At 53.5% G+C, this 22,399-nt stretch overlaps 2 protein-coding genes and 1 long non-coding RNA gene across 4 annotated transcripts in view; 2 read left to right on the top strand and 1 right to left on the bottom strand.

Moving 5' to 3' along the window:
* Positions 1-6,770, top strand: part of STK11 (serine/threonine kinase 11) — a 179,057-nt gene extending 172,287 nt beyond the window's left edge. The window contains exons 9-10 of one of the 2 annotated variants that reach the window (XM_069102023.1): positions 3,063-3,307; positions 5,970-6,770. In XM_069102023.1, the coding sequence (XP_068958124.1) occupies positions 3,063-3,274 (212 nt within the window). In that variant the 3' untranslated portion in view covers positions 3,275-3,307; positions 5,970-6,770. Of the gene's footprint in view, positions 1-3,062; positions 3,317-5,969 lie in introns of both variants that reach the window. The other variant, XM_069102024.1, reaches the window with a different exon arrangement.
* Positions 6,771-9,895: 3,125 nt separating this feature from the next.
* Positions 9,896-22,399, bottom strand: part of CBARP (CACN subunit beta associated regulatory protein) — a 23,143-nt gene continuing 10,639 nt past the window's right edge. Inside the window, exons 7-10 of the mRNA XM_069102021.1 lie at positions 22,175-22,330; positions 20,398-20,602; positions 15,177-15,345; positions 9,896-11,424 (exon numbers count right to left, since the gene is read on the bottom strand). Coding sequence (XP_068958122.1) covers positions 9,930-11,424; positions 15,177-15,345; positions 20,398-20,602; positions 22,175-22,330 — 2,025 coding nt within the window. The 3' untranslated portion in view covers positions 9,896-9,929. The remainder of the gene's footprint in view (positions 11,425-15,176; positions 15,346-20,397; positions 20,603-22,174; positions 22,331-22,399) is intronic.
* LOC138172307 (uncharacterized) lies at positions 15,361-17,472 on the top strand. Its single transcript, XR_011171092.1, has 2 exons — positions 15,361-16,498; positions 17,257-17,472. It is a non-coding gene; the product is annotated as an uncharacterized lncRNA (long non-coding RNA).

Below are 22,399 nucleotides of genomic sequence, written 5' to 3'. Positions count from 1 at the left end.
TGGGAGTGACCCTTCAGTTGGAGAAGAGAAGATGGGAAGAGATTTCGGAATGGGCAGGGAGGGTCATAACCCACGCCGCTGCTAATTGTGTATTTGTTGTTTTTACTTGGGGTCTGCATCCCTGATGAAAGGAATGCACCGACTGGGGAAATGGAGAAACAGAGGTCACAGATTTAGAACTGGCAGAAGTCCTAGAGGCCAGTCTCCCCATTTTACAGCTGAGCAAACAGAGACCCAGAGTTAAAGGGACCTGCCAAATATCCCACAGGCAATCGGGGAGAAGTATTGTGCTAATCTCCAGGGGTAAAAGAAAGGCAAAAGACAGATCCTGCCTTCAAGGAGCTTGCAGTCTAATGGGGGATTCAACCTGGAGACTGCTAGGTACAAACAAGGTATAGACAGGAAATGTTGGAGATAATCGAGAGAGGTAAGGCATTAGGAAAGGTGTCTAGAAGGTAGGGTTTTAGTTGGCGCTTGAAGGGGGCCAACGAAGCAGGAACGAAGAGGAGGAGAGTTTGAGGCCTGGGGTCAGCCAGTAAAAATGCCTGGAGCCCAGACATGGAGGGTCACTGGATCAAAGAGACTGTATGTGGTGGTAGAAGACCAGCAAGGCAGGAGGGGCCAGGTTTTGAAGAGCTGTGAACACCAGGCAGAGGACTTTGTGTTTGATCTTGGAGGCACTAGGGAACCTTTGGAGTTTATTGAGTAGGGAGGTGGGAGGGAAGGTAGAAGAAGGCTGGAAAGATACTGGGAAGGGCAGGTTATGAGGAACTTCAAAAGCCAAGAAGATTGGACAGTTGATCTTCACAGTAATTAAAATAGGGCAGCTGGACCTGGAGTCAAAACTCACACTGTCCAAATCCAGCCTCGGGCACTTACTAGCAGTGTGACCCTAGGCAAGTCACTTAATCCTATTTGCCTCAGTTCTTCTGTAAAACCATCTGGAGAAGGAAATGGGAAACCACTCCAGTATCTTTGCCAAGAAAACTCCAAATGGGGCACGAAGAGTTGGATGAGTCTGAAAATCACTGAACTTTTGTCACAGTAATAGGGAACCACGGGTATTTATTAAGTGGGGGAGTGACATTCAGTCTCTCAGCCAGTAAACATTAAGTGCCCACTATGCACCAGAGACTGGCATGGTCAAACGTGCACTTTAGGGAAATCACTTTGATAACTGAATGAAGGATAGACTCCATTAGGGAGGGACGACTTATGGCAGGTCTGTATGAGGTGATCCAGCATCAGGGAGGGGGCATTGTAATTGTCAATGGAGAGAAGATGCCGCTACTAAGATCAGATCAACAGGCCTTGGCAACAGGTTGTCTTTGGGGCGTGCAGGGCATGATAAGGAGGAATCCAGGGTAACTGGGAGGGTTCTGGTGCCCTCTACGGTAACAGGGAAGGTGGAGGTGGAGGTGGAGGCAGAGGGAGGGCTTGGACTTTCAAGCTACAACAACGAATTCTGAGTGGGACATAACTAGTTTAAGATGACAAGATGAGATGTGCAGTCGACAGCTGGAGACAGGGAAGTGGTGGGGGCCAGAGGTCAGGAGAATCATGCACCTCGGGACAATAATGGAATCCATGGGAGCGGATGAGATCAGAACTGCACTTTGTGATAGGAAAAAAAAACTGGGAGCAAAACCAGTCCCATTGATTGGGGAATGACTGGACAAACTGAGGTACATGAGTGTAGTAGAGGACTGTGGGGCTGGAAGAAAGAAAAAAATAAGAGGGATGGATGTAGCAAAGCACTCTCCCCAAGTTATCTCCTTGTATCCTCACAATAAGCCCAGGGGAGGTGAGATCAGTATTCCCATTTTGCAGATAAGGAAGGCAGTCGAACCTGAAATAATCAGCTGTCTTGATCCTGGAGAGCTAATGAAGAAACTCACCTTTCTCCTCTCCCTGGAGATGAGGGCCTCCCATATGTGGGATGTACAGTAACCTTGTAGAGAGGGTTGGTATGTTTACTAGCTTTGCCTAAATCATAGGATCAGAAATCTGGAGTTGGGTGGAACCTCAAAGACCACCAGAAGAGGCCCCCTCATTTTACAGATGATGTTTCCTTTGGCAGCTAGGTGGTGCAGTGGGGAGAGCCTTGGTCCCAAATCAGGAAGATCTGAATTCAGATCTAGTCTCATTAGCGATGAGAAGTTACTCCATCCCACTCAACCTCATTTTCCTCTACTATAAAATGGGGGTAATTATGGCGCCCATCTCCCAGTAGGGCAGCAAGGTGGCTCTGTAGATAGAAGGCCGACCCTGCAGCTATAAAGACTCATTGTCCTGAGTTCAAATGTGGCGTCAGACACTTATGTGTGACCCTGGGCAAGTCACTTCCCCCTGTTTGCCTCAGTTTCCTATCTGTCAGAGGAGGCAGAGAAGGAAACTGCAAATCTCTCCAATATCTTTGCCAAGAAAACCCTAGAAAGGACTCACCAAGAGTAAGACAAAAACCATTTGCCAGTGTTGTTGTCAGGTTCAGAGGAGACACTTGTAAAGGGCTGACCAAAGTGCCTGCCTGGTACATAGTAGGTGCTCAATTAATGCTGGTTTCCTTCCTCCTTTCCTTTGTCAGGAAGAGGGGTTGAGTGTAGGCTGGGTATTGAGGGATTGATGTAAAATATAAAAAAAAAAAATTAAAATTCAAGACAAATAAAACATGCAGAGATTGATTTTTGAGGCCCAGAGAAAGTGACCCACTTGGGGTCCTCCTTGATGTTTGAGCGCAGGTCTCCCCAAGCCTGAAGCTCCTAGACCACCCTGGCTGCCAGCAGGGAATTCTTTCCCATTACCCATTCTTCTCCGCAGCCCCAGTCACCTCCTCCTCAGTGAGCTAACCCAGACGCATGATCTCATTAGCTTCTCATAGCAGCCCATCAGATCATCTAGGCACGATTATCCCCATTTTACAGATGAGGTCACTCGGCATCCCTGGAGACCTGCACTTGGTCACACTGCTTGTTGAATGTGCCAGGTGGGGTTCACTGCCTGTTCAGCCACCTGGTAGGAGAGAGCTGATCATCCTCCTACCCCTGCTCTGTTCCCCTTTCCAGGACAGGTCCCCGAGGAGGAAGCTGGACAAAATGGACAGAACCGGGGGAGCCGGGGTCCCCCCAAGATGGTGTGCATGAACGGCACCGAAACAGCGCAGCTGAGCACCAAAGCCAAAGCTGAGCGGAGGGTCAGCGCCTCCTCCAACCCCTCCCGCAAGGCCTCCTCTGCCAGCAGCAAGATCCGCCGGCTGTCAGCTTGCAAGCAGCAGTGACCTTCCTCCACCCCGGGGCTGGGGCCTGGAAAGGTGAGCCAGGTGGGTGAGGGCATGGCTCTGAGGCCTCTGCCAAGCTGACTGCCAAGTCTGCTGTCTTCCCTTCTCCTCCCTCATCCAGAGTCCTGACCCTCTGTCAGTAGGTAGGGCCGGCTACACCGAGCCACATATTTTGGAGCCTGGATACAAGTAGACAAATGCTGAAATGGCTAGCTTCGGACAGAGCCTGGAAAGGAATAGAGGTGAATCTCTTGTTGTCAGTGCCTAGGGGCAGATCCTACCACAAGGGACCCTCTGGGGGCAGACAAGCTTAGCTGCCTGTTGGCTTGCCCCTGCCCTCCTTGCTTGGGAATAGTTGTCATCTCCCAGCAGGAAAGCCGGAACTGGAAGACTATTCTTCTCCTCTACCCCCCCAGTCCCATGGCCCTTGCCCCCAGTTCCCACCCCCACTCCAGTCCGGGAGCTGCTTTTGTACCCATTGATGATGACTGTGCCTTGCTGTGTGGGTGGGAGACTGGGGGGAGGGGATTGGGGCGGATGACAGAGTACCAGCCGCCTAATCACAGCCTGAATGTTTATCACTGTTTCTGCCTGCTCTCCTGTGTCCCTGCAGCAGGGGCCAGGCTGACTCATCTTGGACAATGGCAGAGACTGCCCAGCTTCCCACACCCCTCAGGGTTTTGAAGTGATGCTGACCCAGCCCCAGAACTAACACTCTGATATTCTGGGTTCTAAGGGCCCCCTAGCTCTGGAATGCTGGGTTCTCCATCTCCGTGTCATGATTCTTAATGTCACCTGCATGCTCCCTCTGCCCCCCACCCCCATAGATATTAGGTGATGCCTCTCCAGGCCAGAGTTGGAGGCCCTTGCTTGGAAGACACTTGCAGAAGGGCCCCACCTGGTCTGGATTTTGCCTCTCTCCTAATCTCAGTCCTCGGGAGTGGGTTTTTCTGGCTAGGCAGAGTAGCTAGAAGCCACTCAGAAAACCCTTGCATGCCTGTGACCAAAGCTCTGTACCCAGTTCTGGGGATGAAGACTCAGCTGCATTCTCCAAGAAGTAGGCAGCCCAGAGGCTCCTTGGGAGTCTGTCCCATGCCCACCCCTTGCCAGAAAGCCCTAGATTCTGTTTCTCCTGAGATCCTTTTGGTCACAGTCCTGGCTGATTGTTCCACTAGACTCACCCAAGCCCCTTTTTTGTCCCTTCCTGGGCTGGAAGGCACAGCACTCAGGCTTCCAGAGCACGTCCTCCATCCATGGATTGGTGACTCATCCCTCCTCCTCCTCCCCTGGCCCCCTGGCCTCTCTCTCCCAACATCCGCCTCCTCCCTGTTCAGCAGCCTCCCAGAGCTTAGCAGCTCTTCTCTTCTGGAATCAGAACCAGCTAGGTAGGACCCACCTCCCCCACCCCCATTGCATCTCCCACTCCATTTCAGTGAGCTGAAGGATTTCATGTTTAATTCATAGATCTGCAGTGAGTCACCCCCTAAGGCAATCAAAGATGTCAGCAGGAACCTGGGATCACATCACCCCATCTCCATCATCACCCTGCTCTTTTGTCTCCCCATCTTGATCCTGGAGGGAGAACCAGGAGCTTTCAGAATCACAGAATCTGGAAGTCAGAAGGGCCTTCCCTGGCCTTCCAGTCCAACTCATACACCTGAAAAGGAATCCCCACTGTAAGACACCAGACCAGGATTCTTCCAGCCCCAGCTTGAGGCCTCCAAGGAGGGTAACCCACTATCTCTTTGAGGCATCCCATGGAACTTTGGGAGAATGCTAAATTGTTTTATTTTCCTCCTCTAATTTGTGACCTTAGGTATAAAATGCTTCTTCCTTCTCTGAGCCTCAATTTCCTAAGGTGAAAATGAAAGGTTGGATCAAATAATCTTCCAGGGTCCCTTTCTGAAGCTCAAAAAGGTGACCCCTGTGGTCAACAAAAAAAAAAATTAAGCCTCAGAACAAAGGATCCTCCCCCCAAACAGTGAGGGGTCTAAATAGGTCTATTTAAGACATGTTTTTTCTGTGCAGAGGCCCTTTCTGTCAAAATCTTGGCCTTTAGAAATGACAGCTGCCAAGGGGCCCCAATTCTGCCTCCATGCCAAGGGGAGGGGATCTTGTGCTGAATCTGGAGTCTGGATTATCAGGGTCAGAGTGAGAAGGAAAACCTGGGTTTAAATCTCATCTTCCCCACTCAGATGGGCCCCTCAATTTCCTCTTCTGTGAAATGAGGGATTTGTAATCTTTAGTCCTCTAGAGCACAGGCCTTGAACATGAGGTCCATGTAGGCCAAACCAGATTAAAAGAGAACAGGGAAATATCTCACAAAATAAATAGAAATACAGTGAAACATCAATGATACTACACTTTAAGACTGAGTCAGTGTGAAGTCTGCTGGGATCTGTATGTACAAATTAGTGCGACCCACTTTGACCCTTTCTCTGGGTTCCTGTTTTCTCCAAATGTGTCAGAGATGATGATGATGATGATGATGATGATAACACTGTCTCAGGCTCCTGAAGGTAGAGCAGTGGAAACAGGCAGCTGGTTGCTGGGCCCCCATTGCAGAGCTTCTGTGAGGATTTGTGAAGCTCAGGGCTGGAGCTATGAGTTAGTGGTGACCCCTGATAAGGACCAATTGTGTGGCTAGTGCTTCTCCAAGGGTCTCTTTTAACTTCTCCATTCATCTCTTCCTCAGCATCCTGTCTTGGGGGCTCCATGGGCCAGTGAAGCATCCTAGGCCATTTGTTCTCTGCGTCTCCTCTTCTCGACATGGACACATCCCGTTCCCTCACCCAGTCCTTCCCCAGGCAAATGAATCTTCACTCCAACACCAATCAGTTCTCAGACTTGAGGAGAGGACAAGCTGCAGGTTGCTCGGGCCCAGGAGGAGGGAAGATGGGGCCTGGACACAGGCCTTTCCAGATGTTCCCCTCTCCCAGCTGCATCCCCCCACACCCACTGGAACAGCACCTTTTGCCAATCTCCCCACCCCCAATTCAGCACCTCCATCCCGCACTGTTCCCCCTTCCCCAAGGTGATGGGAGGAAAAGTGCCAGGAAGGAACTCTGGGAGGGAAGCAGAGATGGCTCTTCTCTCTGCTCCTGTCCGTCCTGCCTGATTGTCCATACATCCTGTTTTCTACCAGCCAAGTCCAGCTGTCCAGTGAGAGCGTGCCCTGCCCTGCCCTTCCAAAGGTGGACAACTTCTGTGCAAAGCCATCATAATGCACTTTATGTTTTAAACTACTGGTATCTATTTTCCCCCCCTTATTTTTGTTTTTACTTTGCGATATATTAGAGATTCTCCCACACATTGTGATGTTTAAACAAATCACAAAACAACAGAAACAGGTATTAAAGAAATGAACCTCTCCTATTAAAAAAAACTGCATTGCATGCTGTACAGGGCTAAGAGAGGGAGACTTTGAGTGGCTACCTTTTTTTTTTTTTTAAGAAAAAATAAAACAAAAGAGGTGGATTTGAGAGTGGTTATCAGAGCTGTCTGGAAATTCTTGAAAGGGGTTTGTGGGGCAGACCCAGACCCCTCATCTATCGATCACTTCCTAAGGTCTTAGGGAGGAAAAGGACCACCAAGTCACAAAACCCAGGTTCGAAGTTTCGATTTGCTACTTCTTGCAGTGTGACCTTGGACCAGCCCCTCCTGGGCTTGTTTTCTCACTTGTATCAGTTGGGGTGGTTGGCGTTATTAACATTCTGTTGTATTCTAAGATTCCTTCCAACTCTCCAAGGCTGTGAACCTCCTTAGGACAATCTTGTTCCTGGTATAATCCTCACAGTGTAGCTTAGGGAGGGGACACCCCAGGACACACTTGGTGCCTTTTCAGATTTCCTCTTAAGCTAGTTGTGGGAACTCCCTCATGCTGAGGCCTCAATGATCCTCGAGTTGTACAGGGACCAGGTAAATGGTGGGGAATGTTGGAGACCCAGAGGCCCTCCCACCGCCTCCAGTTCTGCTGAAGGTCTATGTGAAAGGGATGCCACCATGCCTCAGGAGGATTGACTAAATAAATGGGAGAACAATGGGGGCGGGGTGAATGGAACTCGATAGAATGACCGAGAAGCTTGGTTTCATTTCGAAGGAAGGACTTTATAACAATCAGATCAGCCCTTTGATAGAAGGAGCTGCTTAAGGAAGAGTGAGCTCCCTGTCACTAGAAGTGATCCAAACTTACAAGGATTTCCTGTAGGCCTCAAACATGCTGTCTTAAGACACCTAACGCCCCAGTTCTCCAAAGCATCTTCCCCAATAAACCCAAAGCAGGGTTCTTGCTCACAGCCACTGAGCTCTAGAACTTTTTACCCCCTTGGTGGGGGAAGGAAATTTCACATGATGTGAATTAACTGCTGACATCATCATAAACTCCTTCCATGGAGTCAGAAAATGAGGATTCAATCCCCGGTTTTACTGCTATATGTAGAATGAGTCACTTTGCTGTCCCCTCTGTAAATAAGGGTGTTTGGGTGGGATGACCTTCCAGCTCCTGATCCTATCAGAGAAGAGCTGGGACACCAGCTGGGGATCCCTGGGGCTCAGGAAGTTTCTCCCAGTTTTCCTGTGGCTATTTCTAGACAATTCTCTTTGGGTATGCTAATACCAAGATGCCAGCCCTGACAGCCGGGTAATGCTGACTCCCCCACTCAAAGTCTTTTTACCTTCCTCCTCCCCATTACCTGTATGGCACAGAAGCGACAAGCCTGAGGATCAGTATATAGTGATCTTTTTAATAAACTCAATTGAAAAAAATTCCAGCATTCGACTCGAGCACACAAACTAGGCCCAAAGCACTTTGGGGGGCAGGGGTGGTGGTTAATGGAACTTCAGGCAGCCAGGTTGTAGACTGCCAGGCACAAAAGCTTAGAAAAACTCAACCTCAGTGTGTTTACTTAGGTTTTAAAAATTAAAAACAAAAAGCAAAATACGAACAAGGATTACTTCTTAAGTGCTTTGGACAATAGAGACTCACAAACAGTTAAAGAGGAAGAAACAAAATGGGAGCCTGCAAAATGTCTGTTCACATGCAGAAATCGAAGCAGGAGAAGGAAGGTGGGATCCCTCCAAGCAGAGTGAGTGGAGGACATCCCTGGGGGAGAGGGGTTAGATGGGACTGCAGTCCCTCCTGACCCCAAAGCAGGAGTCTTACAGATAACAGGTTTACGATTGGTTTTTTGTTTTTTTCTTTCCATGAAAAAACACAAACCCGGCTGGCTAGGCCAGGGAAGGGAGAGAGGGTGATTAGGAAGCAATAATATTAATAAATAATAATTTAACACAACAACAACAAAAAACTTTGTTCTTTCAATTGGGGGTAGGAGGCAGAGGATTAAGAGACCCTCCAACAGGCCACTGGAGCCCAGGATTGGCACTGGCGGTCAGGCAGTGACCCCACCCCCACCTGAAGCCCCTAAGGATGGGCTGTGGGGGCAGACTCCGACCAATTTGGTGAGGAAAGAAGCAGCAGCAGGTCTGTCCGACAGGAGGACCTTTTTCCTTGGACTGTTGGGAAGGGGTGAGAAGCTGTTCTCAGTGGGGCTTTATCCTAACGTTAGCCACACATCTCTCAGGACAGGATAGGGCTGACAGAGCTAGAGCCCCCTTGATTTTTTGGTGGGGGGAGGAGGGGGGGGTGTCCTGGTCAGTGATCCTCTAAGGAAAGGCCAGGTGGCCCCCTGGCCAGGGCAGAGAGGCTTCCTCCTCTACCCCCACCAGGTCATGGGGGCTCCTGGAAAGCTCTGGACCAGGAAATCAGGAGACCCTCCTGCACCCAGGGGTCCTGGCTCTGCCCCTGGCCAGCTGTGTACTCAGTACTGAGGAGCCGATGGGCCAGACTCAGGTCTCCGAGGCCCCTTCCAGCTCTGACATTCTGATACTCCGTTTTGGCAAAGGGGGCATAGTTGGCACTGCAGGGGATGGGGAAGCAGCGTGGGCACGGGCTTGGTCTGCGTGGGAGGGGGCTGTGGAAGGGGCTCAATCAGCCCAGCAGGAACGTTCTGCTTAATGAGTGGCCACTCTGGGGGAGCTTCGGTGCGGAGGGGGCGCTTTGGGGGCTGGACGGGGGTAGCAGCAACAAGCAGCTCCAGGACCAGGCCCCACAGGGGGCCCCAGTGGGGCCGGTTCTGGGCTGGGGTTGGCGAGTCTGGGGTCGGTCCCAGCAGCAATACAGCAGCGACAGGGGGCGGGGGCGGGGGGCTGTCCCAACCCCCGCTGCACCCGGGGGGGGGGGATGTTATTGCTTGTCCCAAAAGATACTAAAGCGAATGGAGCGGGCGGGGGAGTGGACGGGGCGGCTACACCGGGAACACGCCGTGAGGTAAACGTTTAGCCTCGGCTAGCTCGCCCAGGGCCGGGCCGGGCCCGGGGCTGGGTCGGTCCAGTTCCTTCGGGCCTCTGGGCCGGGCCGGGCCGCGCCCTGAGCACCGGCCTCCACGGGCCGTGCCCGTCCCGCTCCACCTGCCGTCCGGCCTGGGGGGCCGGCCTGCGCCTTCCCCCTTTGCCGCCGGCACCGCGGCCGCCTCTGGGGGCCCGGGCGGGAGGGGGGCTCGCGCCCCGGGGGAGGGGCCCCCAGGCCGCTGGGATCCAGAGCCCCGGCAGGCGCGGCCCCGAGGGGGCGGACGCCCCTGGTCCGTCCTCGCGCTCCCTACACCGGGCTTGGGTCTGGGGACGTGGGCGCGGCCGCCGCTACCACTGGGGCGGGGCCGTGGGTAGGGGGTTCGGCGCTATCCCCGGGCCTCCGCCTCCATCCAGGGAAGAGGCGGTCCTCGAGCCCCGCGGCCACCTTGTCCGCCAGCAGCAGCTCGGGGCCACCCGGGGCGTCGGGCTCCTCCTCAGCGATGGCCTGGATGGGCGCGGGCGGGGAGCGCGAGCGCGCGCGGCCCGGTGCCGGGCCGGGGCCCGGGACCAGCTCGTCAGGCGCCTCCTCGTCGCCCGAGCTCACTATGCGGGGCAGCGGGCCGTGGAAGCCGCGGGCGTCCGGGGGGCCGCTGTCTCCGCGCCGCAAGGGGGCGCGCGGACGCTCGGGCGCGCGCGGACGCTCGGGCGCGGTGGCCACGTGGGACGCAGGCTGCGGCGGCGGCTGAAGCGGGGACGGGGGCCCGGGCGTCGGGGCGTGCAGGGGCGCGGCTCGGGCGCCAGGGTCGCTGTGCTGCCGCGTCCTCTGCCATTGCTTTCGAGCGTGGGCTCGGGAGCGGTGTCGCGGCCGCGGACCCTCGTCGAACTGCGGGTCATGGCGCACGAACTCGTGGAAGAGTGCGTCGGTCTTCTCGTCGATGCTGTAGTCGCGCCGGGGCAGCGGGGCGGGGGCCAGGCCGAGAGCGGGGCTGGGCCCGGAGCCGGGGCCGACGACGGCGGCGGCGGCGGCGGGGCCGGCGGAGGCCGCGAGGGCGCCGGGAGCGGGGGCTGGGAGGAGCAGCTGCCCGTGCGGGGTCCAGGCCCGCGTCAGCTGCCCGGGCGCGCCCCGCAGCTCCACCTCAACCTCCGTCTCCGGGTCGGCCTCGGGCCCGGGCCCGGGCCCGGCCTCGGCTTCGGCTTCGGCAGCCGCCAGCGCGGCCTCGAAACTGTCGAACACGGTGCCCGTGCGCCCGGCGCTGGTGAAGCAGAAGCGCTTCTCGGACGAAGTGGCCGGGGCGGGCTCGTCGCCGGCGCGCCCGGGGCCCTCGATGGACGCGTAGCCGCTGTCCATCTGCAGCAGTTTGCGGGGCCCCGCTTCGCCGCCTTCCCCGGGGCCGGGCCCCGGCCGATCGGCCTGCGCCTCTGCCTCCTGCTCCACTTCCGTGTCGCCCAGCTCGTGAGACGGCAGGAGGGGGCCCCCGGGGCCGGCCCCGACCGAGCCCGCGCTGTCCCCGCTCCGGACCGAATCCTGGTCGTTGCCACTGCTCTGGTCAGACGCGGCGGCGTACAGCTCCAGCGAGGCCCGCAGGCTCCAGATGTCGCGATACATGGTCTGCTGTTGGTGCTGCTGCTGCTGCTCAACCCCGTTACTGCTGCTGCTGCTACTGCTTCTTTCCTGGGGGGACTCGGGGAGCCCAGCGGTGGCAGTGGCGCCGGCCGCCGCTGCTGCTGCCGCTGCCGCTGCTGCCGCTGCTGCTGCTGCTGCTGCTGCCGCTGCTGTCCCCGACACTTCCGGGGCCTCTAGCCTGCAACATAGCCCAGGCTGTTAGCGGTGCTGCTAGCCAGGTAGGGCCGTCGAACACGCTCACACCCGCCCCTAACCTTCTTACCTGGCGCTCACTCGTCTTACCTCATTCCATCCCGTACCGTGGTACCGCGGTCGATAAACCTGACCATCCTGCAGGCTTACCTCGTGCAAAGCCCTCTAAGGGTCATGTCCTGGGGACACTGCCATTCCTGGCTCTGAGGGACCTTAGCGATCTTTCAGTGCAAGGCCCTCATCTTACTAAGAAACTGGGCTGTAAAATCATTACCTTAGGACCCCAGGGAGCCTCAGCAGTTCCCCATGCCCAGGAAGATGCTTTTACATAGAGGGGCACGCTTGCCTCGGAATAGCCCCCTAGGAGGGAGAGCCAAGGGCCTCTGGCTTCCAGGCCAGCCCCTCGACCCACCATGGGCCTACCAAGGAACCTCAATTAAGCCCTTACCTAGTTTGGAGGGGGAGGAGGCCTTGGAGGCATATAGTCCACCCCCTCATCTGGCAGAGACCCAGAGTTTCAGTGGCTGGTCCAAGGCCACATCAGTATGGAGTGGCCCGATGTGACTCCGGATCCAGCATTCTCTTTACCCTAAGCTGTCCCTACAGAACTGAAGCTTCCTTGGACAGTTCTCCCCACCCCAACCCCCTTCCTCTGTACATACACACACAAACGCACAATAGCTAGTAATCATATACACTTTTAAGATTTACAAAACACTCTATATTTGTATCTCACTGATTCCCCCAAAGAACCCTGGGAGCTGTGTACTATTATTATGCCTCCTTTACTGGCCAGCAGACTGAGGTGGAGAGGTCCCCCAGATCTCTAGTGTCTGAGGCTGGATTAGAACTCAGGTCTTCCTGACCCCCCCCCCCCAGTCCAACACCATCTGGTTGTTTCACCACCCAGCTGCCTCACCAAACAAAAATAAAATGAAGCCCACCTCCCTTACTGCTCCCTGAAATTCCACCATCAGAGTCCTTTCTTTGGAATAAAACTGGGGGAAAATGCTTTCTTGGAAAGATAGGAAGCAGCAGAAATAGGGGAAGACCCCAGGAGAGGAGAAGGCCTCAGTGGCATATCAGAGGCCAGTTTTATCTGCCTGGTGACCCTGGGCAATTCTCTTCCCCTCCATGGCCTCTGCTTTCTTAAATGCAGAAGGAGACCAAAATGGTTTTTAAAAAAAATCTCACCCAGCACCTGTTTTTTTACAGATAGGGATACCAAGACCCCTGAGGGGACTCCAGCCCAGGTCCCCTGCATCCACATCTGGCATGTGCCTTACTCTACTGTTCTCTTTTACCAGGAAGCAAGAACAAGGCTTTAAGGAGCCTTCTTTGTGTGACCTGGCCACCTGGGCAAGCTGGTAAAGTCTATGGACCCCTTCTCAAAATACTAGTTTTAATGCCTAAAAAAAAATGCATAGGATTACAAAGGAAATCAGTTATATTGAAATACAATTATCTGCATTTTAAGAATTCCAAGTTACAGAACCCAAGAAATCACGGACCCCCAGGTTTAGAACCCCTGGGATAAGGTGTGTTGGGAACCATTCTTGCTCTGGTCTGTCTGGGATTCTCCTCCACTGTCTTGCTAAGGACCAGCCCTAATGCCAGGCTTCTCGTTCACATCCAGTCACCCAGGAAGGGCCCCTGGGCACCCAGAAGTGTACCCAGGGCAGCAGTTTCTTTGTACATGCCCTATATTCTTGGTCCTGCCTCTCCTCCGAAGCCCCCTTGCTCCAGCTCTGCCTCCACCTTCTTCACTGGGTGATGTCCTAGGGCCTGAGTGAATGGCATGGGACAGGCTGGGAGGAGGGGCCAGAGCTGCCTAGAGCCACCTGGTGCCAAAGGGCTCCTTAGTGATACCTCCCACCCTATCTCCCTTCTCAGCACACTCACTCTGGGAGTGCACTTAGTAAGCATTTATTGGGTACCTACTGTGTGCCAGGCACTGATATGAAGACCAAAGTGAAATACTCCCTGTCCTTAAGGAGCTCACCCTCAATCTGGGGGAGACAGCCCATACACTTGTCTACAAAATTACAAGGTACTTTAGGCAGGGGGAGGGAATGGGGGAAGGGAAGGAAAGGCTTTGTGTGGAAGGTGCTTCATGAGCTGAATTTTGAAGAAATTGAGAGATTCTCAGGGGGAAAGGGAATGAATGGAGGGTCACACAGGAAGCATTTTATCCAGTCTGGCTGCACAGAGTGCAGGAAGGAGGTAAGGGATGACCAGGCTGGAAAGACAGGGGCTCCTTAAAGAAAGTACTTTACCAACTGTGTGAAAGATGAATTTAAGTGGGAAGAAACTTGAAGAAAGGAGCCCATCAAAGAGACCATTGCCATGGGCTGGGAGAAGAGGGAGAAGGACCCAAGGACTGGAGAAGGGCAGCATCCCAGGTGGGGGATGTGGTGGAGGGAGAAATGCCAGGTAGGGAGATGCGAGATACGAGGGAGATGACAGGAAGATGGGGTTACCCCCAGGATAAAGGGGGGGCCAGTTGGGGGAGAAAGACTGTGAGTCTGGTCACTCCCCTGCCTCTATCCTCATCTGCAATGTGAATGAGCTGAACTGAATGGTGTCCAAGGCCCCTTCCAGCGCTAGAATGCTGATCCTACATGCCCGTCCATACCTGGAGTCATCATGTCCTGCCTCTGTCATGTAGAACAGCCTAGTCAAAGGGCATAAAGCTGGCAGAATACAGTGGAAACAGCCTGGGACTGCCTCAGTTTCCCTGTCTCCAGTTTTGGAGGCTAGATTAAATGACCTCTATCACTCCCAGCTCTGACATTCTGGAATTCCTGGCAGGATCCTAGAAGTGCTAGGGGGCAGCCACCCCTTTAAAAGGGGGAGGGGGCAGGAGGGACCACAGAAAAGAGTGAGGAGGTATCACGGCCATGAGCTTCCCCATGTCCCATTGTGATCCAGGCAAGGCTTCTCTTCCTTCTGGCTTCCTACCCCAGAGCACTGCCAGCTTAGCACACCAGTAGGACAGAATGGAGGAGGCTGAGATGGTGGGGGGAGGGAAGCTAGGGTGTGAGCTGGGGCAGAGTCCCCATAAGTGTTGCTTAGGGGGAGCTGACCCCCACCCTGGCAGTTGGGAGATAATGAATAGGATGTCTACCAAGCTCAGGGGAGAATAATGCCCGCCCCATATCCCACACTGGCCCATACCCACCGAGCTCAGAGGAGAATAATGCCTGCCCCATATCCCACACTGGCCCATACCATCACAAGAGGATCTGGATGGGAAGGGACCTCATGACATCTAGTCTAGGAGTTATAAACCCTTTCTGGGTCCTGGAACCCCTTTGGTAAGTTTGGGGATGGACCCCTTCTCAGAATAAGATTAAATGCATAAAATAAAATACACAGGGTTACAAAAGAAAATTATGTCAAAATACAGTTATCAGTATATTTTTTAAAACACAGACCGAAGGTTAAGAACCCTTGGGCTAGTTCAACATGCTTATTTTGTAGATGGGGAAGCAAGCCAAGGGAAGAGAAGGGTTACCTAGCTAGCCAGTTAGTGGCAGAACCAAGCTGTGAACCCAGGCCCCTCCACTGGACCAGTCTCTAGTCCACCTTCTCTGGCCCAGTGGTCCCTGAAAGCACCCAGTCAGTTACTGTTAGTGATGTGGGGAACACCCCTCCTTTCCTCCTTGTGGGAGCCAGGGGTTTCATAGGGGTCCCCCCACATCCACCAACCATCACCTCTTATCTACTGAAGAATACCTGCCGAGAGTAGGTGGAGGGCTGGTGGGGCCAGCCAGGGGTTGGAAGGCCATGTCATCTGTGTGGGCGATGTACTGGATGATGTCAGTCTGGTGGGGGTCTCGGTCCTCCTGCTCCATGCTTTCACTAGCTGCCCTCTGCCGCTGAAACTGATGGCGCTTGGGAGAACCTGCAGAGAAAAAGGGGGTGCACCAGTGTAGATGCCCGGCCCCGGGTGGGCTCCATTGAGGCAGAAAGACAAAGCTGATGAGAGGCGGCAGCCCCGGTAGTGGCCAGGATGAGGGCCTTCAGGGGCAGCAGGCCCAGCTCTGAATCTTCCCCCAGACACTAGCTGTGGGACCACAGGCAAGTCATCTCACCCCAGCCTCAGTGTCCTCATCTGTAAAATAATGATAATACTGAATCATCTGCTTATGGACTTGTTTCACAAAAAGGGCTTCCTCGAGCTCAAGACACTGCCTGTGTGGTGGGCGTGGTTACCCTCTCCCTGATAGGTATCTGTAACTAAAAGCATTTCATAAACTCTCAGAGCCTCAGTTTCCTCGTTTGCAAAAGCAGGGCGTTGGACTATATGTTCCCCTTCTGGCTCTAAATCCATGAAGAGAGAGGGTTGGGGTGGCAGGCCTGTGTCTCACATGGGTTACAAGAGAGAAAACCCCAGCCTGCCTTCCAAGACCTTCCACTCTAGCTGGAAAAATACATGCACTTGAGAAACCAGGAACCATGACCCTCAGACTACAGCATATGCCCAAAGGGACTGGCTGAAAAGTTCAGAGGAGCAGAGAAAGGAAACGCCACTCCGGGCAGTAGGGGCAGACTTGGAAAGGAGCTGGGGAGTGGCATCCCAGGCAAGAGGCCAGAATAAGAGAGTCGTGGGATCCCAGCCATAGAGCTGGGAGACACCAGAGAGGCCTTCTCAAACAACCTCTTTTGGAAAGGGAGAAAACTGAGGCCCAGAGAAGTGACTTGTCTGAGCTAGTAATTGGCCGGGGTAGGATTTGAACCCCGGTCTCGGAAAGAGACAGTGTGATTTGGTGCCAGGGAGCCTGCTGCCCCAGCTTCAGAGGAAGGAGATGGTGGGATTCAAATCTGGCCTCTGAAACTTCCTGGCTTAGCCTCTCAGTGTCTCAGGCAGCTCAGCAGTGACTAGCAAAGAAATTACAGAGCTGCATTGGCAGAGACAAGTTCCCCCTGGGAGTTCCCCAGACCAATGAAGTCAAAGGTCCAGACCTCCCCCTAAAGCACCTGCATGGAAGAGACTGGAGAGAAAGGCCAAGGGGAGATGATGGGGGCGGGGGGAGCTGAAGACACCTCTGCCACAAGTAGGTACCTACTAGGGTAAACCCAGAGAGCTGGGATATCTGGGACGATGCCAAGAGGGATACAGATGGCCAGGATAGCAAGAGGGGGAGGGCTGGGCCCAGCACTAATGCACACTGCTTCTCTTGCTGTGGGGCCAGAAAGGAGGGGGGAGGAAGGTGCAATTACCAGGCAAACAGGTTCTGTGCAGTTTCTACAACTATATTTGGCTCTAATCGCTTCCAGGAATCAAACGAGTGCTTATGTGAGTTCTTGAGTGGGTTCTGGCTCTGGCCCCTCCCCCTGCTCTGCTCTGCACAGAGCCTAGACAAGCTGGGCTGTCTGGGGCAGCTGCTGCTGGCCCCAGAGGATGGGAGGCTAGGGAGGAGGGGGCTGAGCTCCTCCCCAGAACCTGACAAGCAGGGTGGACCCTCCCTGCTCACATCCCCCGGCCCTGGATCCTCTCATCCTTGGGTCATACAGGATGGAATGGAGTCATTGGCCATAGGGCCACAGGCACCAACACAGAACAGTGGTACCTTAGCACTGCAGGCCCCAGGAGCCTGACACTTAGATTGTCTTGTCTGTTAGGGAGTAGCACACGAGCGCACGCGCATACATAAACACACTCATTCTTCCATCAACCTTGCACCTTCAAACCCCATATGTTCTCTGCCCTTATATTGCTTCTGCATTTTCAAGACTAAATCCCCCAGAAATTAAACCCTGCTACAGCTCACCGGCCACCCGGGCCTTCTCCCTCTCCTCTTTGTTTTGACAGTTGGTCCAGAACAGCGTTGTTTTCAAGGTCACCAGCTCCCACGGCATCACCCAAGACTGAGGATCCAGAGGCCCAGCGCCACGTTGTGGACCTACCCCCTGCCCATCTCATTGAGGCCTCTCAGAAAAAAAGTTCAGCAAAGCTTCAGCTACTATTATGGCTTTAAGAGTTCCATTTAATTAAATAATCCCATCCATTGGTGACCTAAAAGAAAAATCACTATGATGTTTTCCTGATTGGGCCAGAGATGGGGAGGAAAGGTTGGAGAGAATCTGGAGAAGGTGATCCTGGGCAGAGCACTTCAGCCTAGGAGGGTAAGTCAGACTCCCTAGGAATAAATATTTAGGTGGTTTTGAATAGAATGTCAGAGCTGGCAGGACCCTTGGAACAGAATGTCAGAGCTGGGGTGGGGGTGGTTAGAACACAGAATGTCAGAGCTGGTAGGGACCTTAGAACATAGAAGGTCAGAGCTAAGAGGGCCTTTCAAGCACAGAATGTCAGGGCTAAGAGGGGGGTGCCTGAGAACAGAGAATGTTAGAGCTGAGGATGGGGTGCTTAGAGCACAGATTGTCAGATCCTGGAGGGCCCTCAGACAATGGAATGTTGGGAATGGGAAGGCTGTTAGAATACCAGTGTGAGAGTTGGGAGGGAAGGCTTTATGGTCCAGCTGCCTTCCTTGCAAATAAAACTGAGGCCCAGAGGTATGAAGATGCCTGCCCAGAGTCACCCTGTGAGTTGGTGTGAAGGCCAGAGAATAGGTGACCTCTGGCTCTCCACTAAAGCCTCTTTCCTCCAGGGCTTAGGCCCCAGACATGAGTGAGTCTTGTCTTTTTAACCTGTAGAAGGCAGCTTTTTGCTTCCTTGGACTATGGAGTCTTGTCAGAGATGACCCTCTGTGTGTGCTGGGCTCCCATAGGAGTCTCTCCTCATAGCTCCTGGTGGGAGGGGCAGAGCTGCTTTAAGGTTCACAAATGAACTTTGCAAACATTCCCTCATTTTTATCCTCAAAGATAAACCACTACAAGGCAGTATTCTGCCTCAGTTCCCTCACCCCTAAATCCAGCATGGCATTGGGTCTCTTTGAGAATGACAGGCTGGGGTCTTCCCTGCCCCAGTTCTGAGCAAGGGGGCATATTCATCTCGTCAGCGTACTGAAACGACCATCTCACTTCCACCTTTAGGAATGAGGCCTGGAGAAGTCCACTGACTTAGCCAGAGTCCCACAGCAAGTTAGAAAGCCAGAGAGCTGTCACCCAGCAAGCATGCACATACCCACACACATACACCTGGACAGGGCCCACATTTGGGGAACTGGAAGCAGAGAGCAGGGTGAGTTGGGACTGCAACCTGTCCTGAGTTCAGTTATCACCTAGTGTTGGGCCTCTCCTAATGGTGTCCACGTGCTCCTTGCAATGGCTCACAGATGGCCCTGAGCTACTCCCAGATGCCAGGGATTGACGTAGGAGAGGTGGCCAGCCAACAAAGGGAAGAACACGGTGGTTTTCAATGCAGGAAGCACCAAAGCATCAGGCTAGTTCAGCTCCCTTCCCCACCTGGCCAGTCCTTCCTTGGCCCACCCCAGTGGTGACAAGCAGGACCAGACCCTTCCCCTCTTTGTTTCAGGTGTGCTCAGTTTGGGTTCTGTTTGAATACAGGCCCTGACACAAGCTGGTGACTTTCATAACTAATCTCTCCAGGCCTCAATTTCCTCACCCATAAAATGGGTAAAACAACATCTGTACCCTCCACCTTGTGAGGCTGCTGGGAGAAAAATGCCCCACAGCATCTTTGAACCTTGAAGCACAATTGGAAATATAATTACCAACAACTCCAGAGGGTCATGTAATATGGGTCAGCTGACCAAGGCTGAAATGGACCAAAACCTAGAAACATCAGCCATCTCTAGTCATGGTCCATTGTGCCCCAGATTCTGTTGTTCTTCAGGGGAGGGGTTGGGCTGACCCCTCAAATGCCAACCTCTGGCCTCCAGACCAGTGATGGTATCACAGCAGAAATTCACAAAGCACCTAGTTTCACACATTATTTCATCGCCCACAACTACCACAGAAGATGGGTACAATGGATATTAGTCTCATTTTACAAATGGGGAAACTGAGACTCAGATTAAAGGACTGGGAGATCACAAACGAGTAAGTGCAGGAGGCAGGATTCTGCTCCAACTTTCATAGGGCACTTTCCACTGGGCCGTCCAAGTCACTTAACTTCTGTCTCAGTTTCCTCATCCATACAATGGGGATAATGAAACTCTGCCCGCAGGAGACAAAAACACTTTGCAAATACTCAAGTGTTATTATCCCTTAGTAACCAGTTGGGGATCTGCCTTCTAAGAATTGGTCTCTGGACACCATCATGACTTCCCACCCCACAGCGGAACAAGCCCTGTCTATATTTATGCCTCCTACACAAGGCATCAGAACTGCTCGGAACCATAGCTGCATTTGACCCCCACAGAACCAGGCTGGTGTCCTCTGTGACCAAGAATAGATAGAGAGTAAGCTAGCCATCACTGAGGGATTCAGACAGGCTGGTGAGGCGAAGCTGCACCCAGCCCTGGCAGGCCTGTTTCCAAGATGCTCCAATTCAATTGGACAAATACTGATTGTGTACCTGCCACACCAAGGCCTGTCTGGCTAACGTCTCACAGCCCCTGCACAGAGAAGGAGAGCCTCTCCCCAGTAACTCAGCAGCAGAAAAAGAGGGAGAACTGTCCCAGTCCCAGCGCTGCTGCCCACAGCTCATCCTCTGCCAAATCCTAAAGTTTCCTCAGACTTCTTAAAAGCCTTATCATCTACATCATTTCACTGGGTTTTCACAATACCCTGTGAGGTTCAGAAGAGGGATTAGCCTTTCCATTGTACAAATGAAGGAACAGGCCCAGAAAGGGTAAATTAGTTGCCCAAGATCACCCAACAAGCTAGCAACAAAGATGGGGTGCCCTCAGTTCACCCATACTCTTCTTCCACCGAGTCCTCTGAAGCTTTTGTTTTGGGGTCTGCCCCCTGTAAGCCAGAGCCCAAGTACTGGAGATCTCAGGCAGGCGTGGTACCAACCCTAGGACCCACTTATCAATCCAAGCAAATGAAGGACTTGCTAGGGATAGAGGGGGATCCCACCACTTACCCCTGGTGTCCAAACTAGAAGCCCGGTGACTGGCCTCAAGTTTCCACTTCTTCATCTTGAAGTAAGGGCTGGCCCCTTCGAGGCTGGCATGCCGCCGGAGTCGAGTGAAGAACTGAAGGACGGTGCCCGAGCCCGGAGCTGGTCCGGCCTCCCCTGTCCTGCCCCCCACTGCACCTGCCACGGAGCTCCTGGCACCGGCATCAAGCTGTGAGAGGTTGGAGAGGCAGGCAAGGGTCAGGGCAGGCTGCCAGTGCCCCGGGTAACCCAGTCCAGCTGAGCTCCATGTCCCCTGACTCTTCTCCCCCAGCTGTTCAACCATACACCTGCATGGGTATCAGCGTGAACACACCTCCCACCTGGACATGCAGGTGGAGGCCTGGATACCCAGAGGCACTCATTCACCTCTTCCCCTATACACACACACCTGGAGAGATGAATACACACTTCAGCACCTGGACACCCAGGTGAACACCTGCACAGATACCTGGAAAGGCACGTGCACACACACACACACATGAGCGCACACATGTACATGCACACACGCACACACGCTATGCAGGTGCATTGGGTCTCGGGCAGAAAGCACTGGGGTAGAGATCTCCATGGAAAGTCAGTGATCTAGAGACTATGTATGTTGTTACTACCTTCTTGTTCCTAACACGTTCTCTCCCTAGGTCCCCTCAGCTCAAGGAAAGGTGACGCCTCTAGGTCCCTGTCTGATCCTAAGCCTAAATGAGATTTACTAGGGGGAACAGTTATATTAAGAAAAAAAAAAACTCCAGTGGAGAGGCAAAATCCCAGAACGAGGCATTCAGACACCTTGCTTCTAGTTCAGATGTGTGATCTCCAGTACGTTTATCTCCCCACCTTGGGCTTCAGTTTACTCTTCTGCTAAATGAAGATAATTATACCTGCCCTGTCCCCCCCCCCCCCCCCCCCCCCCCCCCCCCCCTTTCTACTGGCTGATTTCATGATTAATCCTAATGGCCTGATTTTTATTTTTTTTTTTTTTTTTAAAGCAGATCTGGTCTCATGGAAATCTCTGGGTAGTGTGGCTGTCAACTTGAAATCTCAAGTCCATTCCCTAGGCTGATTCCTAACAGCTGAAAGGGGAAATCTTCCCCAGCTTTCCAACACTCAGGCTTCTCTCTCTGTGCCCCCATCATTGCCCATGCCTGTCCAGGCTCAGGTATGGAGGGAGGGGCACAGGCAATACCTTCCCCCCAGGCCACCATATTTTCTCCACAACAATCCCAGAAGATAGAGACAACAGGTGTTGTCACCAGTTAACAGGAGAAACTGACCATCAGAGGGGTCATCGAGGGACTGTGGCCCTTAGTCACAGAGCTCGTGTCAAGATTCAAACCTAGGTCTTCCCTGGATGCCAGGCCCATCTCTCTTTCTGCTATACCACACTGATGCTAAAGGGTCATTTCTCAACTAAGTCTAAGCCAGGTTGAGGGGGTCAGGATTCTGTAGGTGCAGATGGGGCAACTGAGGGGCAGAGAAGAAAAGAGACTTTCCCAAGATCACACAGAAAGTCAGTGGGATTTAAGCCCAGGAATCCTAGCTCCCCACCTGCTTTCCTCTTCAGGAAGAGAATCCAGGTGCTCCCTGTGGAAGCTCCTTAAATTAATCATCTTTATCAGGAGGGGATGGGAAGGCAATGGAAAGGGATGATTTTTTTTTTAACACTTTCCCTCCCCCTGCCCAGTTCTGAAGTCTTTGCAGGGATGGGCCTCTGTTCCTCCGGCCCGGGGTCTTCTGGGCCGCTTACCGAGGTGCCCTCCCCAGAGTCGGTGGATGAGGATGGGCTGGCCTCCACGAAGCTGGCTGTGTCCACGGTGGAGTTGTAGGGGTCCCCTGGCAGGGCAGAGCTGGGGCACATGGAGTGGCCGGTGAGGGCCTTCGGGGCCAGGGCGCTGACCCGGGGCTGCAGGATAGAGCCGGGATGGGGATGGGGGTAGGGTGGGGAGGGGGGAGTGACAAGGTCAAAGGGCAA

Source organism: Petaurus breviceps, unplaced genomic scaffold (assembly GCF_028583685.1).
Source record: "Petaurus breviceps papuanus isolate PSGF00001 unplaced genomic scaffold, PetGlider_PUasm1.0 523, whole genome shotgun sequence".
Classification (NCBI taxonomy): domain Eukaryota; kingdom Metazoa; phylum Chordata; class Mammalia; order Diprotodontia; family Petauridae; genus Petaurus; species Petaurus breviceps.
Note: the sequence above shows the minus strand (reverse complement) of the source record. Positions and strands in the feature narration are given on the sequence as shown.